This window comes from Corvus hawaiiensis, chromosome 2 (assembly GCF_020740725.1).
Source record: "Corvus hawaiiensis isolate bCorHaw1 chromosome 2, bCorHaw1.pri.cur, whole genome shotgun sequence".
NCBI lineage: Eukaryota > Metazoa > Chordata > Aves > Passeriformes > Corvidae > Corvus > Corvus hawaiiensis.
In genome coordinates, this window is record NC_063214.1 from 89,025,639 (window position 1) to 89,044,414 (window position 18,776).

At 40.2% G+C, this 18,776-nt stretch overlaps 1 protein-coding gene across 2 annotated transcripts in view; it reads left to right on the forward strand.

The window, feature by feature from the left end:
* The window catches only part of PPP2R3B (protein phosphatase 2 regulatory subunit B''beta), a 53,408-nt gene that overhangs the window by 5,864 nt on the left and 28,768 nt on the right, over window positions 1–18,776 (forward strand). The window contains exon 1 of one of the 2 annotated variants that reach the window (XM_048324481.1): window positions 16,127–16,532. The exons of the other annotated variant lie outside the window; for it this stretch is intronic. Within the exon in view, the coding sequence (XP_048180438.1) occupies window positions 16,386–16,532 (147 nt within the window). The 5' untranslated portion in view covers window positions 16,127–16,385. Of the gene's footprint in view, window positions 1–16,126; window positions 16,533–18,776 lie in introns of those variants that run through there. 2 annotated transcript variants of the gene reach the window in all.

Sequence of the window (18,776 nt, forward strand, 5' to 3'; positions counted from 1 at the left end):
AGGCAAGATGTTTAATCCTAACCCAGCTGGTGTGCAAAAGCATCTGGGGAAAAAAAATCACAGAATTCCCTATGCATTTTGTGGGGTGGTGGTGCAGAGAGAATGTGATACAATCAGAAACACTTCAAAGTTATTTTCCGTTTCTCTGCAGGGTCAACCTTTGATATAAAGGTACTTTTTGGAGTGGTTTCACTGTTCCTCCTTGTTATCCTGTGACAATTAAAGCTCATTTCCTCCTATTTCTAAAACTTGAACATTTTTTACTGCTTTAATACGTATCTGCTTAGCTTTTTTTTCCTCAATAATGTTCTTGCCAAGTTTTTGTAAGCAGTTACTTGATTTAAACATAGTAGTACTGGTGCGATCCATTTTAGTTTAAAGGGAGGCTAGAATGAAACCTTTTAACATTGACTGAAGTCTGAGTAACACTTAATAGGTGCTTTTTGAAACAAATTAATTCTGAGGGCTTGAGATAAAGGGTAGCTGGGCTGATACCATCATCTTATTGGGTGTCTGCTCTGAATTGCTACCCTGTACACTTTCATACCAGAAGCACTTTTAACACCAGAGCCTGGGTTATGTGAGCTGTATTAGCATTGCGCTGCACACCAGGCTGCGCTGTGTGGACTGAGTGTGGTCTAACACAGGCACCCCCTAACTCTATATTATGCAAAGATAGTGTTAGTAGTGCCATGTCCTATCACTAAGTGGGGAGGATGGTGGGCATGGCTTTCAGCTCAAGCCCGTGACTTAAAGGGAGACTGTAAATAACCTGGTATCAAACTGATGTACTTTTACAGCGATAACAGGGTACTATGAGAGATGTCAGCATTAGTGTGATCTCAATAAAGCTCCTTCTATGGTGCCAACAAAGGAAGGGCAGCCAAAAGTTCATATTAAGGTCTGGAAGAGTGCAGCTATAGGTGCTCCTATAAAATCATTATTAGTTTTGAGTGGGGTGAAATAATAGTAGGCAGCATAAGCAGCACTGGTAGTATGTTGTGTTATTCATCTTAAGCTTTGCTGTACTGAATAGCTTGGAATAGAAGAACCATTATCCTGAATAGAGGACTAGCTGTTCTTTTTATTTATAATTGAGAAACTGAAAGTTATTCACTGTTGTAGGGTTTTGATAGTGCTCTTTATTCTAACTGTATCTTGTTATCCTGGCATATAAATGTTACTTTTGTTAGCAGTTGTATTGATTTTGTTTACACTTTGTGCTTTATTAAAAGAGATAGTGAACTTTTGTCCTCCTTCAAAGCGGCAGTTGCATTTGTGTCCTACTGGAAGCTCATATTTTTTATATGCTGCATCCAGTCTTAAGAGTTTTTGGTATTTCTAGTACTGAGAAATGGAATTCAGAATTGTGTGGCTTTCTTCAAGTTTGAAGTTCACCTGAGTCCTGACACAGGACAATTAAAATTAATTCAGTTTTGAATTATAACATTTATTAATCACAGTCACTCCTTTGTGAGTAACTGATGCTTAAAAGCAAACCAAAAAAACTTCAAAGCTATATAAGATCATTACTTACTTCCAGTTGCTTCTCTGTCCAGCCTTTTAAAACATGTAAACTTAATTATAGCTTTTACATCAGTCATTTAAACAGTGCATTCTTTTAACAGGTGTTCAATCTGTGAGGAAATGAGCTATTGATATAGAGGAGATAGCCTTCTCTTTTTGCATTCAGTGATGCTTGAGAACCTGTGTTATATTTTTTGAGAACCTCTTCATATGCCTTGCATTTACTCTGTCGGCAAGAAATAAACTTGAGGCCAAAAGTATGTATGGGCTTACTTCAGTACAAAACCATAAATGCAGCTCATCCAGTGAACTGCTTTGTCCACTGTTGGACCTAGTCAATGGCTGCACAGGATTTGTCAGCAAGCCATGTTATGAGAAAAATCTATTAAATGCCCAAAGTCAGTGTACTGCTGAAAATGGATGACTCCCTTCCAAAGGAGAGTTAGGGATGGATAGTCCTACTTTGTTATTCTGTTCAGCTCACAAATGCATTGTCTTCTTGTTCTCTTCTCATGCAGAGCAGTTAAAAATGGAAAGTTGCTAGCAAGAAATTCATTTCAGGATCTTTCAGTATAGCAAAGGCCAGGTATGGACTATCTAGTTTAGAAGTAATTCTTGATAGCATTAAATAATGGTGAGAGTCTAGTCATGAAAAAAGAACTCAGCATTTCAGGGTTTTTTGGTTTGATTTGGTTTTGCTTGCTTTCTTAGTCTAGCAAAGAATTGCTGCTTTCATTTGTCTTCTACTAATTATGTTTATGTAATTTCTTCTTTGTATTTCCTGCCTCATAGTAGCTGTGTTTTAGCAAGCATTGTTAGCTGATTGACTTTTTGTATATCTTCCTGAACGATTTGTTTTTACTAATGCCTTCTTTCCACTTTAAACCTCTGGAATATATCTTTAATACTACCTTAGTCATGCTGTTACGTGTTTTTTCTATATTGAAAAGGTGCTACCTTGCCTTAATTATCTTCTCTTAACTGCTGTGTTCTGCCCCTCACTATTAAGTTACTTTTGTAAAGGGTTGCACTAGTTGCATAACAACCCTTTACATTGGCTGATTTGGAGATAGAACAGTTTTCTTTCCACAGTTAACCCAGGAGCCACTCTTAATTTCTGCACCATCACAGGCTGAGGGATGCAATTGGGTTTCATGCTGTTTGGCTATTCAGCCTTGTTTAAACTTCTTCCAAAAGCCAGACAGGCTTTCTGTCATCTTGGTTCATGTGTTACTGGATTGAAGACTAGACTCCAGCAACTAAAAGTTTTATATGGCTGAAAATTATTTTCTTGGAGGCCTCCTGTAATGCTGGGATGCTTTTTCCAAAGGTTTGAGGTCACTTCCACATCATCTCTTAAGACTTTAATATACTGTTGGTATATGCTTCTGACAAGAAATTCTGGTTTGCTAGGCAAATACTTAAGGGGTTTTTTTAAAGTATTCTAAAGGTTGTATTTCCTCTACATTACCCAGAATATTGTGTTACTTGTTTTGTGTTACTCTTGTGTATGTTCAGATCTCTGTTAAAAGTGGTAAAACTCTTTGGCCACAGTCCCTTGAGTCTGATCCATTCATAGTGTGTATCTTTAGCTTTGGAAGGAAGCTCTGAGCATGCATCTTCCCCTCTGTTTGTTTATCTAGCTAATAATAAACTGCCAGGATACTTGAACAGCTTCATGGCTGGCATCCAGCGCTTCACCCAGTAAAGGATTTTGCCTTATCTTTCACTGGGGAGAATTCAGATTTAAAATAAATGTAACATTATACTTGAACACTTCAAGTTCAGTCTGGATGAAAGCTGACTTTCCCCTTTCCCTGTGTTAGTTCATGACTGAAAAGATTAAAACAGATCTTAGGGGATTCTTGACCACATTGCTTTATAAATGCTCAATCTCTAAATGTGGCAATACAAACTCCTTTTCCATTTAGATGGTGAAAATGATGTGATTAGTAGCTGCCAGTGTACTTAAGTTTACTCAGTTGCACAGAGATTGTTCATGTATTGCAACCTACAAACAACAAATATTCTGCATCCAGGTATGGAAACAGCCACTAGGTTGGAAGCCATAGTGCTAAAACAGTAGTAGTCTAACAATGGGGTTCACTGAACACCTACCTTGGGCAGTGAAGTAATTAAGATTTTATTATGACAAAGGAATGCAGAATATTCAAAATACTGAACCTGGTTTGCTGGTCAAATTATGATGGATTCTGAGTTCCGTTTGAATAAAGGGGGGAAGTACACAACTCTTTCCAAAGTGGAGTTCAGAGCACTTCTTTGTTACTGAGGCTCCTCCAGCAGGTTCAGGAGCTCCAGGCCTTTTAGCTTCCAGACTCGCACTTCAGTTTTAGGTTAGCTCTCCATATGACAGTCCACCATCTTAATGACATAATACAGCCACATCAAATAAGACTGAGTGTAGCAACAAATGGGAGTGCATCATCTGGTTGAAAAGGATGAAAATAAAAGCAATTTAGGTGAGAAGATACCTTTCCTTACCTCAAGTAAGGCCTACTCTGCCTAATCTGAAACACAATCTGCCTTGCAATACAACCTTCCTGACCTTCCAGATTTTGGTCTGGAACGGTTATCTGTTGCCGCAGCAGAATTCCTCTCCTACTCTAACACCTCAGTCCTTCATCTCAAGTTCCAGGCATGCTGCTGTTGTGTACTGCATGCCCAGTTTTCTGCTGACTTCCCTGTGGCCAAGGTTTATCCCAGGTTAGTTGATTTAGTCTTCCTGAAAGACAGTGAGTGACAGCCAGATTTGCTCAATGCAGTTGGATAGTCTGGTCATGCCAACCACAACATGTCTGACTCTTGCCTTGTCAATTCCTTTCTTGTTTTCCCACTTCCGAAAGAAATAAATATCTTCATAACAAGTTGCAATAAAGAAGCAGGAGGCGGGGACAGGACTGGATACTAAATTAAAACCAAGAAAGCAGGTGTTTTATCATCATTTACTTTCGAGCAGTGTGAGATAAACTAAAAAAGGATCCAATTAAGACAAATCATGTTTCACTAGTACTTTTTCATAGTTTCTTTTTCTTAATTGAACAAGGATATTTACTGTGGGGTTTTAATATAGTGTTATGTTACAGAATGGCTATGAATGGATAAATAGGGCTAAAGATTATATGGGAGTAAAATAGTGACATCCAGTAAAAGAAATCCCTTAGTGGTGAAAAAGTTGTTTTGGGCTGTGTACATCTTTGTGTAATCAGGAAAATGGCCTTATTTAATTTATGAGGGATGAAAACTGAGTAGGATTGGCCAGATCTTTCCTTTTTTGTTGTTAGTAACTAAACTTGTGCATGACAAAGTACAGATAATAATGTTATAAACATATATTATAGTATTGGCTTCTCGCAAAGTATTAAAGTAGATATTATATAAGGTTAGAAATGCTTTTTGCTGTGTGGATGTAGTTTTCTCTCGTTTTAGCAAGAATTTTAGCAAGAATGTTAGCAAGTGTGAGCAAGTAAGATAACCTCCAATCGAGCAGAGGATGAGGCCCAAGGAGCTGCTAATCAACACTTTGTCCAGGGAACAAAAGGGCCCAAAGGCTACTCCGCCCGGAGAACGGGCGGCCAGGAGGGTCCGAGAGCCCTTATCACCGCTCTGCCCGGGGGGCAAAGAGGCCCAAAGCTGCAATCAGCCCTGACTGTCTGGAGAATTAAGAGATCCACCCTACCATCGACTCTTACCTAGCGGGCCCAACCCCAAGAATCAAAAGAAATAAAACCACAAGGCCGAAGACTACGAATGCTCTAAAAAGGCAGACCCAAGGAGTGGCCATGCAGATCAATTCCTAGAAAAGTTTTAATATGAATAGAGAGCAGACAGTAAAAATGGTGTAAAAAGGACTCACCTCGGGCATCAGGCGTGCTCTTGGCAGAGCGCCAAGGCACCCGGCCATTATCCCTTTGCTTTATTTTATGTGTCTCTTATTGTCTTTATATTAAACTCTTTAAATTCTAACAGGAGAGTGAACCTCGTTTTTCACAATTGGGGCCTCGCCCGGGATCTACACCTCGCCTCTGAAAAGCGTGGGAGGATTCAAGAAGCAAAGGGTAAGGCGCCCCCTGCCCAAATTGGCAGGACCCTTGCTTAGCATCCTCTGGCGCGGTTTGGTGGCAGCAGGGCAACACCCGGAGGACAAGAAAGACACAAAAATAAAGCAAATAAAAGAGAGCGCTCTCGACAAAAATCCCACAGACACTGGAAAAGCAACAGGACTGGTAAGTATTGTCCAAACAAAAAGGGGGTGGTTACGGGAGATGAGTGTGTGTGAATGAGACGCGGACTGGTTGCCCCAGATCTGCGAAGCGAGTGTGGCAGTCTCTGAGTGCTGCGGTTCCGTCTTGTTCGCGAGAACAGCGGCCAGCGAGGAGACGAAGCGAGAGATAAGAGGAGTGAAAGAATCTCCCGGGGGTGACTGGGAGGGGTCCCCAGGGAAGGGGTTGCAAAGTGGGAGCTACACCCCCATATGCTGGGTTGAGGAAAACTCCAAGACCACCCAGGGTCTAAAAGTACCCCAAGAGAAGTTGGGGTTGGATGCTAGCAGTGCTGGGTTGAGGAAAACTCCAAGAGCACCCAGGGTCTAAAAGTACCCCAAGAGGAGTTGGGGTTGGATGCTAACAGTGCTGGGTTGAGGGAAATCCAAGAGCACCCAGAATCCTAAGGATTATTTCATACCCATGGGTGGATACTAACAAGTGACTTGAAAGAGGTACCTTATTATTCTGTTGTGAGTAAGAATGAGTGAGTGAACAAATATCAAAAAGGAGTGAATGTGTGAATGAAAGACTGTGTAATTAGAAGTTAACTTTGTTTTTGGGGGGGTGGGCTGTAATAAATTTTTTTTTTTGTTTTTTGTACTGTGAAAGAGTAGGTAGTACTTTACAGCAGTGAAGATTGGTGTTTTAAAGAAATGAATTAGTATTTCAAAGGGGGGGGGGCGATAAATTGGTATTTTGAGTAAGTTGGAATAGAGAACTGGAAAAATGGGACCACTACCTAGTAAAATAAGTTCAAGAGTGCCAGAGGAGATACCCCAAGACAGTCCCCTTGGGGTCAAACTCGCGAACTGAGAAACGGATCCTTCCACAAAAGGAAAAGATAAAGTAAAAATGATTCAATTCTGCATGAAAGAGTGGGTAAAAAAGGAAATCAGATCTGATCATGTGTACTGGCCAAAATGTGGGTCTGATGAGGCATGGATTTGCCAGGCTCTAAATGTATTTGTAAATTCAAAAGAGCCATCTCACCCTGAGGAGGGAGAATATGCTTCTTGCTGGACAGGAATTACAAAACCTCTGGGAACCAAAGTCTTTAAAATATCAGAAACCCCAAAGGAAAAGGAAACAGAAGAGAAAAAAGGGTGGGACTCTTTAGAAGTATTGCCCCCGCCTCCAGCACCAGAAGCTGCATCCCTCCTCCCCCTGGCTCCGGGGCTTCCCCCGCCGCCAGGATCAGGAGCTGCCCTCCTCCCCCCGGCTCCGGGGGCCTCTCCCCCGGCAGCCCCCCCTCCGCCGGCTCCGGGGTCCTTCCCCCGGCAGCTCTCCCGCCCCAATGGAGCGGGGCGGGAGCCCTGCCCCTGCCCATGCTGGGGATCCCACCCTTCCCATATATCTCGGGAATCCCAGCACCCTCAACTGAATCAAGGGAAACGTCACACGTCCCGGCTTCAGCCCCCACCTCTCCTGCCTTGAGAAACCCGGCTTTAGTGCCGGTCCCCGCCTCCTGTGCTCCGGAGTATTTGGCTTCATTGCCACACCCCACCCCCACTCTCTGCACCGCAGCATATTCGGCTTCAGCGCCGGACTCTGAATCTGCCCCTCTTCCCCAGGGGAGTTTGGTGCTTTCTTCCCAAATAAACCCTCTTCTTAACGAAGGAGCACCATACCAGAATACAAGAGGTGCCATTAAGGCTCAGAGGCAGCCCAACAATCCCTCCATTGCTAAACAAACAGAGGGAAGCCGAGAGATTCATTTATTTCCATTAAGAGAAGTACCTATGGGAGGAGGGGGAACCGGCTTTGTGAATGCTCCTCTAACCTCTACAGAGGTTAGGAATTTCAAAAAAGAAATTAAAGGATTATTAGAAGACCCCATAGGTACAGCTGAACAGTTGGACCAGTTCCTAGGTCCCAACATTTTCACTTGGGAAGAAATGCAATCAATAATGAAAATAATATTCTCCCAAGAAGAAAGAGAAATGATTAGAATTGCTGGTATAAAAATTTAGGAAAGAGAAAACCAACAAGGTCCACCTGGGGATCAGAAAATGCCCATTACACCTCCTAACTGGAACCAAAATGATGAAGCTGGGAGGGGACATATGAATGATTATCGTAATTTGATAATCAAGGGAATAAAAGAAGGGGCACCTCGAGGACAAAATGTCAGAAAGGCCTTTGAGGGGCAGCAAGGGAAGGAAGAAACCCCGACTGAGTGGCTGGAGAGGCTCCGAAAGAATATGAAACAATACTCTGGGATAGACCCAGAGTCCCTAGCAGGGCAAGCCCTGCTAAGAGTTAACTTTGTCACACATGCCTGGCCAGATATTAGGAAAAAATTGGAAAAAATAGAAGACTGGTACGAGAAACCATTACAAGACCTAGTAAGGGAAGCTCAAAAAAATATATGTCCGGAGGGATGGAGAAAAAGCCAAAGTGGAAGCAAAGATCATGATAGCCACTATGCGAGAGAGTACCTTCCAAAAAAATCTAAATCAAAAGCCCTCAGGTAACACTCCTAAACGTTCAAGATTCAGAAATGGTGAGAGGGAGAAAAATAAAACCTCAGCACAATCAAGTTTCCAAGAACATCCCAGGGATGCCTGTTTCTATTGCAAGGAAGAGGGGCATTATAAAAGGGAATGCCCCCACCTGAGGAGGGATCTGAAAATATTTCAAGAGACACACACAGAAGAGAAATAGGGAAGTCATGGGCTCTATTTTTGGGGGGATAAATACCATCTAGAGCCTTTGATAACTTTAAAAGTAGGCCCCCAAGAGGAAGTATTAGAATTTATAGTTGACACTGGGGCAGAAAGGACTTGTGTGATGAATATTCCAAAAGGGTGTGATGTAAGTAATGATGTGGTAAAAGTAACGGGAGCAAAGGGGGAAGGATTTAAGGTCCCTGTCATTAAAGATGTGGTTATTGAAGGGGAAACAAAAATAGGGATAGGGGATGTTTTGTTAGTTCCTGGGGCTTGCAGCAATTTATTAGGAAGGGATTTACAAATCCAGCTGGGGATTGGAGTCATACCAGAAGAAGGGAGAATGACAGCCAAAGTGTTAAAACTTAGCCAAGACGATGAAAGAAAAATTAACAGAGAAGTTTGGGCTGGGGAAGGGAATAGGGGTGGACTAGATATTGACCCCATAAGGGTCACAATTGAAAAAGAAGAATGTCCCATTCGTGTACGTCAGTACCCTATATCTTTAGAAGGGAGAAAAGGCTTAAAACCAGTAATAGAAGAATTAATAAAGGATGGGACACTAGAACCTTATAAATCCCCTCATAATACCCCTATTCTCCCAGTGAAGAAATCTGATGGAAATTATAGATTAGTGCAAGATTTAAGAGAAGTAAACAAAAGAACACGGGCCTGCTACCCTATGGTTCCTAATCCCTACACTCTTTTAAGTAAAATTCCACCTCAACATCAGTGGTTTAGTGTGGTGGATCTTAAAGATGCCTTTTGGGCCTGCCCACTGGCAGAGGAAAGCCGAAATATTTTTGCCTTTGAATGGGAAGATCCAAACACAGGGAAAAAGAACCAATTGAGGTGGACTAAACTGCCACAGGGGTATTGTGAGGCCCCAAATTTATTTGGGCAAGCCTTGGGAGAAATATTACAAACCTTCCCCACTCCTCCAGGAATACAAATTATCCAATATGTAGATGATCTTCTAATATCAAGAGAAGATGAAATTAAAGTTAAAGAAGCTACTATAAAGCTTCTAAATTTTCTTGAGGAAAAGGGACTAAGGGCATCAAAAAGGAAATTACAGTTTGTGGAATCAGAAGTAAAATATCTTGGCCACCTGATAAGCAAAGGTAGCCGAAAACTAAGTCCTGAAAGAATTACAGGGATTTTATCCCTCCCTCCTCCCTCTTCAAAAAAGGAAGTTAGGAGACTGCTGGGGCTACTGGGATATTGCAGGCTATGGATCGAGGGATATACACAAGCAATAAAATCTTTATATGAAAAATTAACAGGGGGAGACAATATACAATGGACCAAAGATGATGATAATAAATTAGAAAAACTGAAGTTGAAACCAGCCTCGGTACCAGCCCTAAGCTTACCCTCACTAGAAAAACCCTTTCATTTATATGTGAATGCAGAAAATAGAGTAGCTCATGGTGTATTAGTCCAAGAATGGGGAGGGGTGAGAAGACCAATAGCTTATTTATCTAAACTATTGGACCCAGTAAGCCGTGGCTGGCCAGTATGCATTCAAGCCATAGCAGCTACTGCTATTTTGGTGGAGGAGAGCCGTAAGCTCACCTTTGGAAGTAAACTGATTGTATACACACCCCATGCAGTCCGAAATGTGCTAAATCAAAAAGCTGAAAAATGGTTAACAGACTCCAGGATACTAAAATATGAAGCAATTCTGATTGACAGTAATGATCTAACTATAGAAACAAGCAAAAGCCTCAATCCGGCCCAATTCCTCTATGGAGAACCAAAAGATGACCTGGCACATGATTGCTTAGAAATTATTCAATACCAAACAAAAGTTCGGGAAGATCTAGAAGAACAAGCCCTCTTAGAAGGGGAAAGAATATATGTGGATGGTTCATCCAGATGCTTGCAAGGAAAAAGAATGTCAGAATATGCCTTAGTCGATGGGATAAATATGCAGACCATCGAAAAAGGAAAACTACCTTCAAATTGGTCAGCGCAATCTTATGAATTATACGCTCTAAAAAGAGCACTGGAGCATTTAGCACACAAAAAGGGGACCATCTATACTGATTCAAAATATGCCTTTAGAGTAATACATACCTTTGGAAAAATCTGGGAAGAAAGGGGTTTACTAAATTCAAAGAGGAAAGAACTGATACATGAAGGCCTGATTTCAGAAGTGTTAGAGGCATTAAAATTGCCTGAAGGAATAGCTGTAGTGCATATCAAAGGACACCAAAAAGGGATGACCCCAGAAATAAGAGGGAATAATCTAGCAGACCAAGAAGCCAAAGATGCAGCAGAAAATGGGACTAAACGAATTATGTTAATCCTGACCCCAGAAAGGGGAGAATTAGAAATCCCCAAATTTAGTAAAGAAGAAGAAAAAGAATTATTTAAGATAGGGGGAGAACAGGATCAGTCTGGAAAATGGAAACTCCCTGATGGGAGACAGTTACTTAATAAGCCACTCACTAAGAGAATATTAGAAGATATGCATTAAAAAACTCATTGGGGCACTCAAGCTTTGTGTGATCATTTTCTGAGAAATTATGGGTGTATTGGAATCTTTGGGGTAGCAAAACAAATAACTGGGAACTGTATAACTTGCCAAAGAGTGAATAGGAAAATAATGAGAAAAACAACATTAGAAGGCCGCGAGTTAGCTCTGAGACCATTCCAAAGTATCCAAGTAGATTTCACTGAACTTCCTCAAGTACAAAGATAGAAGTTCCTATTAGTAATAGTAGACCATCTAACTCATTGGGCAGAAGCAGTTCCTGCTACCAGAGCTACAGCTAACGTAGTATGCAAAACCCTTCTAGAACAAATTATTCCCAGATATAGAATGGTTAATGAAATAGACTCAGATAGAGGAACACATTTTTCATCCAAAGTCTTACAACAAATAACTCAAGCCTTAGGAATAAAATGGGAATTACATACTCCCTGGCACCCACAAAGTTCAGGCCGAGTAGAAAGAATGAACCAGACTTTGAAAAGAACTTTAACAAAATTAATAATTGAAACTCAAATGTCATGGGTAAAATGCTTACCTTTGGCTCTGTTGAGAGTCCGAACACAGCCCAGGTCAGACCTGAGAGTATCTCCTTATGAGATGATGTTCAGATTACCCTTCCTTACCACTCAACATGAAACAGCCACTTATGAAGTGGGAGAAGCAAGTATAAAAAAATATGTCACCACAATTGCCAGAACACTTGAAAATTTGAGGCTGAAAAGAATGATCCTTCAAACCACAACTTTAGAGTTCAAAATTCATAATATCCACCCAGGAGAATGGGTACTGGTAAAAACATGGAAAGAACAATCTTTGACTCCACAATGAGAGGGTCCTTTTCAGGTACTGCTGACGACTGAGGCTGCAATCCAGACCAAGGAACGAGGGTGGATCCATGCCAGCAGAATCAAAGGACCTGTAAAAGAACCTGAAGAGTGGACTGTAATATCCAAACCAAGTGACACCAAATTGATTCTTAAACGGAGGCCAGGTAGCAACGAACTAGAACAATCTAAATAATCCAAGAGATATGCAAAGAATCACACCTAACTGAGAAATAAAAGCCAAATTTATATCAGTGACCCCTGGACGAATTCTGGGACATCTTAGAGAAGAATATTCTCACTTCAAACAGGAAGGGTTGGGACTGTATCAAACAGACAACTCTCATATTCTGATTCTAGCCTGTAATTTGTATTGAGAAGAGAGAGAATCACAACTTCCATCAGTGCCACATCATGTACCCTGTTTGAATCATTCTAATACAGGGCATGCCAGCCAGGTCAAACATAAGTAATTAATCTGGAGGGAAACTGGCATTTCACATCATCGACACCCTAGTTGTAAAAGGTGTCAAGCACAAAATCAACCCCCTTATCCAGACAAAATCATAAGCAACAAAAGCAATAACTTTGCTCTGCAGATGGGAAATACCAGTGCCTGTTGAATGGGAAATGCCTAAGATACAAACAGTTAAAAAGGGTGCCAAAAGAAATTTGCCTAAACGCTACAAAGGAAGTGACAAGGAAATAGAGGGCAAGACCAGGTTGCCCACTGTACTCGCCACCAAGAAGATCCAATACACCTGCTATGGGTTGCAACCCTGTTGGGCACAACCCCATAGGCAAGGGAGGTGGGCGTATAAGCCATGCCGGACCTCTGTTATTCCTTCTTTTGTCACTTATCCTAGTCCCTTTTGGGACACCGGCAAGACCATGTTACAAATGCTACCAAAAGCTCTACATGGAAAGACACCGGGGCTTCTTTCTTATTACTCATACCCATATCAACAGTCACTGTTATGACTCATCCAAATTAGGTATTTGTATGCATAAAGGGGAAAAATATTAGATTACAGAAAATTTGGGAACAAGTGGAAACAGACTAGGAAGTAATTGTCCAAAAGGAGAAAAATGGATTTGTTTCACAGCTGCCACCAGGGGAACAGTCCAAGATTTGGTAAAAGATCAAGTGGTAAGTAAAAATACAAAGCCAGCACAGCAACCTCGCCCTATATTCACCTCACGCCAGGACCTGTATGCAAAGCTTAAACAATAGTTAAAAGAGGAAAAAACCCCAAGGTTAGGAAAAAACCTGTTTGTGGAATTGGGGGAGAGGATAGGTAAAGAACATAACCAACTGTTGGGTCTGTGGAGGAGCTTTGATGACAGAAGAATGGCCATGGAAAGGTAGCAGCATAGGCCCAGTAGAACTCCTTAAATGGAACCGGACAAATACAAGAGGGGGGAACCGACCTGAGGGGTGGATTTTAAGTTCAACAGTGATAGGGGAAGAATGCCTCTGGCGAACTGGGAAGAACTTTCTTAATGAAGTAGGAAACACTCCCTGTAAAAGGTATAAAGTGAGCAACGAAACTTCAACGTGGTGGGTCCCAGAAAAACCAACTTGGTATTAGGCTCAGAAAAAAGGAAAAGGCTGTATATATGATAATGAAATTGGACTCTTTCAGTGTAATGACACAAGGAAAAATCCTTATTTTGGAATCCCAGAAATATCCAAATTTTGGGAGAATGTAAATCAACAAGAAGGTGATTATTAGAAAGCACCAGATGGCTTATTTTAGATATGTGGGAAAAAGGCATACCCAAGACTCCCTTCATATTGGAAAGGGAGTTGTACATTAAGAATCATTCAACCAGGGTTTTTCCTTTTACCAGAACCAGAGGGAGATCAATTAGGAATACCTGTCTATGAAGACTTCAAAAGAAATAAAAGAGATTTAATTGGAAGATTCCAAAAATAGAAAGATGAGGAATGGCCCCCTGAACGAATATTAGAAACATATAGGCCAGCTACCTGAGCACAAGATGGAAGTTGGGGATATTGAACCCCAATTTACATGCTAAATCGTATCATCAGACTCCAAGCCCTTGTAGAAATCATAACTAATGAAACAGCTGAGGCTATGAAATTAATAGTCAGCCAGCAACGCCAAACCAGAGCTGCAATATATCAAAATAGGCTGGCTTTAGACTATTTACTGGCTGAAGAAAGGAGTGTGTGCAGAAAGTTCAGTACATCGGAATGTTGTTTAAAAATTGATGACAATGGGGATGCTGTTCTAGATATCGCCAACAATATCAGAAAAATAGCCCATGTACCGGTCCAAAAATGGAAATCAATGATGACTGCTAACTGGTAAGATGGCATATTAGAGAAAGAATAGTGGAAGAAGCTAGGCTTCTTCCTCTTATGTGCTACAGCTGGTCTAATATTTCTCCCTTGCTTGATCCCCTGCTTTATTCGGCTAATCACCAGCGTAGTTCAAAGCATGCAAGTTGTGACAATGCCTACTGACCCAAAGTTGGCTATGTCTGGAATAGCACAAAAAATTATGGTATTAAAAAAACAAAGTGATATAAAAGACCCTCTCGAAGAAGCCAAATTGATCTGTGAAAAGGACGAACAGACATTAGAAGCCAAGAAAAAAGAATTATTGCTCAAGCCAAATGATTTATAAAATAGAAAAAGGGGGGATTGTTATAAACATATATTATAGTATTGGCTTCTCGCAAAGTATTAAAGTAGATATTATATAAGGTTAGAAATGCTTTTTGCTGTGTGGATGTAGTTTTCTCTCGTTTTAGCAAGAATTTTAGCAAGAATGTTAGCAAGTGTGAGCAAGTAAGATAACCTCCAATCGAGCAGAGGATGAGGCCCAAGGAGCTGCTAATCAACACTTTGTCCAGGGAACAAAAGGGCCCAAAGGCTACTCCGCCCGGAGAACGGGCGGCCAGGAGGGTCCGAGAGCCCTTATCACCGCTCTGCCCGGGGGGCAAAGAGGCCCAAAGCTGCAATCAGCCCTGACTATCTGGAGAATTAAGAGATCCACCCTACCATCGACTCTTACCTAGCGGGCCCAACCCCAAGAATCAAAAGAAATAAAACCACAAGGCCGAAGACTACACCTGCTCTAAAAAGGCAGACCCAAGGAGTGGCCATGCAGATCAATTCCTAGAAAAGTTTTAATATGAATAGAGAGCAGACAGTAAAAATGGTGTAAAAAGGACTCACCTCGGGCATTAGGCGTGCTCTTGGCAGAGCGCCAAGGCACCCGGCCATTATCCCTTTGCTTTATTTTATGTGTCTCTTATTGTCTTTATATTAAACTCTTTAAATTCTAACAGGAGAGTGAACCTCGTTTTTCACAATAAATAGCCAACATCACTATCTTAAGAGAATTTTGGGGTGCTGAGAGTGTTTACAGCTTGGAATAGTAAGAATTGCCATATTCATAACTGTAGTGGTGATATTTGAAAAAAAATTCCATCAAAATAGCAGCATTGCCTAAAGATTGCTATGATAAAGGTATATTCTTTTAAAATGTGAAAACTCCACTAGTTATAAGTTAATGTACCTAAAACTGTAAAGGAGAAGGAATTGAAGGTCACTTCAATTTTCTGTGAAAATTGAAGTGACCTTATCAGATTTCTGTTTCCATGAAGAATATTGATGTGTACTAAAACTTGGCCTCACCACCCCCATAAAATGTATTTGAGATTCAATACACTGAAAATAGAGTGGTAGCTGAATCTAATACTAGTGAAATGTAACAGGTGTGCAATCTAGTATGTGGATGTTAATGTTTATAAAACTATTTAAGAAAAGAAAGTATCCTGTCAATTTTTTTCAGAGTTTGTGACATCACTGATATTTCTAATGTAACTTTTTGGTAAAACGTGATTTAAAGCAGCATTTCAGCGTGGTAACATTAGCTTCCTTACTGCTATGGCTTTCCATCTTAACTTTTAAATTTTCAGATTCTTGCAACACGGTAACTTAGCTATAGATCAATATAAAAAAAAAAAAAAATCTATTTGTGATTGTGATTCTGAAAGTCTGTGTGAAGCTTTTTCTGTCATTGCCTTCATTTTCCCAGTGTAATAGGGTTCTTGTTAAAGGACAAAAGAGTTTTAAAGGAATTTAATTGCTGTGTAATAAGCCTTATCCTTCGGTGAGGTACTTCTTTGAAGCTAGACAGTGAGTGTTTTGTGACAGAAGGGAAAGCTGAGGAGGATGGGAGGAGGAAGCTAGAAAATAACCACAACTGGCCTCTCTGCATTCCTGTAGGGCTTGCCATTTTTAAAATTGGAAGCTGCTTTTATAGGTGCTCCTCCAAACACGCTTTTCATTTTCCATACTGTCCCATTTAGACTTTGGAATGCCTGGATGAAAGGGCAGGTCCCCAAAGTGACTTCCTAATCTGTTTTTGCTATTCCAGCCAAGTTCCCTTTAATGTATGGAGCGGGCGAAGCTGAGCTGGCTCTTATAATATCACAGAACTCGGGCGCAGCTGCTGCTTTAAGCGGCACTGTGTGATAATACAACAGCTCTGCTATTTACTGGGACTCAAGTGCCTGGACTGGCACACACAGACGTTATATGAAATCCGAAAGCATGAGGATAAAGGAGATTTCTTTGCGACAAGATCCTGATCTAAGAAAGGAGTTGGCATTGCTAGCTCGAGGATGTGATTTTGTTTTACCTTCTAGATTCAAGAAGAGACTGAAAGCTTTTCAGCAGGTCCAGGTTTGTCTTTCTGTTCTTATACAATTAAGGTATTGTTGTCAATTGTACCTTCACAACCACTCAAATTGCAGGCAATACATGGAAGCTGTTACTAAACTAGCAGGGTTTTGGTAGTCTGTTCCATATTTGATGATTTCTTCTGTGTTTTAAAAGACTGTGCAGGTAGCTTTGTGCAAAGAAAAGATGAGTTTGCTGAAGCACACAGCACAGCTAAAGTACAATGTTTGCACGGAGTGCAGATGTCTGCACTATATGCAGTGAAAAGTTGGTGCATTTAATGCTATTAGACTTTTAAAGACTATTTTCCTTAATCTGCATAATTGTGATCTACATACATTTCCCCAAGGGGTTTAATTTACCTTTTACTGGAGCTGGGGACATAAAATATAGTGAAATAGGCTGTAACTTCCCTAGCTCAAACATAATATGGTAAAAGGTGCTTTCATACTTGCATGATGATCCTGAATTCCTTTAGAATGTTTATTTTGGACTTCTTATTTGGATGAGATCAGTTGTTTCTGCTTGGTTCACACGTGCACTTCTGCTGTTTTGTAGTAGCAAGCTAAAGCTTCAATTTTAAAGCATGCTTAAAATTGAGAATAGAAGTATTTGAAACATAAAATAAGAAGGAAAATTACCTATAGAGCAAATGTTCAAAGAGATTTTTTATCTTTTGGAGTGAGAAAGTGTACAACTTTTTTTGAGAAACTGAAATTCGGTATTTCTTTGAACACGCTTTATGACATACAGTGGTATCTGAAAGCATTCACTTTGACCTTACTTCACCCTCACTTCTAATTCATATACCAAAGGTGTGTCAGTGATGGCATGTATGATTTCTTTTTTTTCACCCTTTTTTAATTAAGGAAAGTGTAGCAGTTGAATAAAAATTACATTATCTTAGAATTTCTGGCATTGTTAGTTATTCTAAATATAGCCTGCTACTTAATTTTGAATTCAGTGCACTAGTCTTGAAGGTCACCTTTCAGGTGACCTTCAAGAGAGGGACAGAGACCTATGACAATAAGAATGTGTTAGCCTTCTGTCTTCTATATGATTATTTAATATTTGTTTCAAGTGACCTTTATAAGCAATGTTTATTCCTTTGTGGAAAGCAGAATGCCAATGTTGACTGTGTTGGTTTATGCCATTCAACATAAACGTGAGTGAAAGGATTTTTGAATTGCGTCTTTAGTGCTAAACTGGAGACAGGTAAGAGAACTTCTTGCCTAGACACAGCAAGAAAAGAAAATACTATCTTAATTACCCAAAAGTAGTGGTAGCAGTTAATATTCAGGCACCTCAGAGGAGGAGGCAAGTTTAGTCTAGTCATGGCATCCTGTTGTAAACAAACACAGCATTTCCTTGTGTGGTGCCCCTTAACTTGATCTGTCTTTCATCGAGTGATAGTTGGATTGCTTGTACTTTTACAGGGCCTTTTTATGATGACATAGAAAACATCTCAGTGTAGTGTGGTTAAGCATACTTCCCAGCAACTAACTGCTTTAGAAAACAGCTTGTCTAATCTGTAGGGGTTTTTTCCTGTTTTATGCTGCTGGCTATAAACTTACAGTGCAGACAATGAGCAAATATCTTTCAGTTTTAGCCAGTCTTGTACTTCCTGGGTAAATGGCAACTGTAGAATAATGTATGATAAACGACTTAATTAGATTACAAAATTCTTTGGGCAAAACATAATTAATAGGAATATAAAACTAGAATATGAGGTCTGTCATTGCTCAGTTTGATATAAATTATTTTATCTGAAGTTCCTTTTTTTAGTGGTGGTTTCCTTTGACGTCAAGATTTTAAGACAATCTTTTTGGAACTATCATCAAAAACTAAATATGGGTGCTGGTAACTGTTGGTACAGAAGATGGGTATTCTTTACCTGCCATTTTATGCTAATGTTAATTTCAGCTTATCCTCATAGGTTAGGTGCATTTCAAAGAATAGCTATTCATCAGCTACATAATCATTGAAGAAATTTCATGTTAGAATGAAAGACTGCTTAGAGATTTTTTAGAATAACATGAAAAAATCTTTATAATTTCAGTTGCTAAGCTTTGTTGCTGTTGGAATTTGCAACCTCCTTTTTGCACTGTATAGGCTTTCAGACACAACAGTTCATGAATACAATGTAAAATTAAAATGCTAAAGTCAAGAAGAAATGGAAGCAAATCTGTTCTTCCATACTTCTGCTACAATCTTGTAATTTTATAACTTGTTAAGCAGACGACAGAT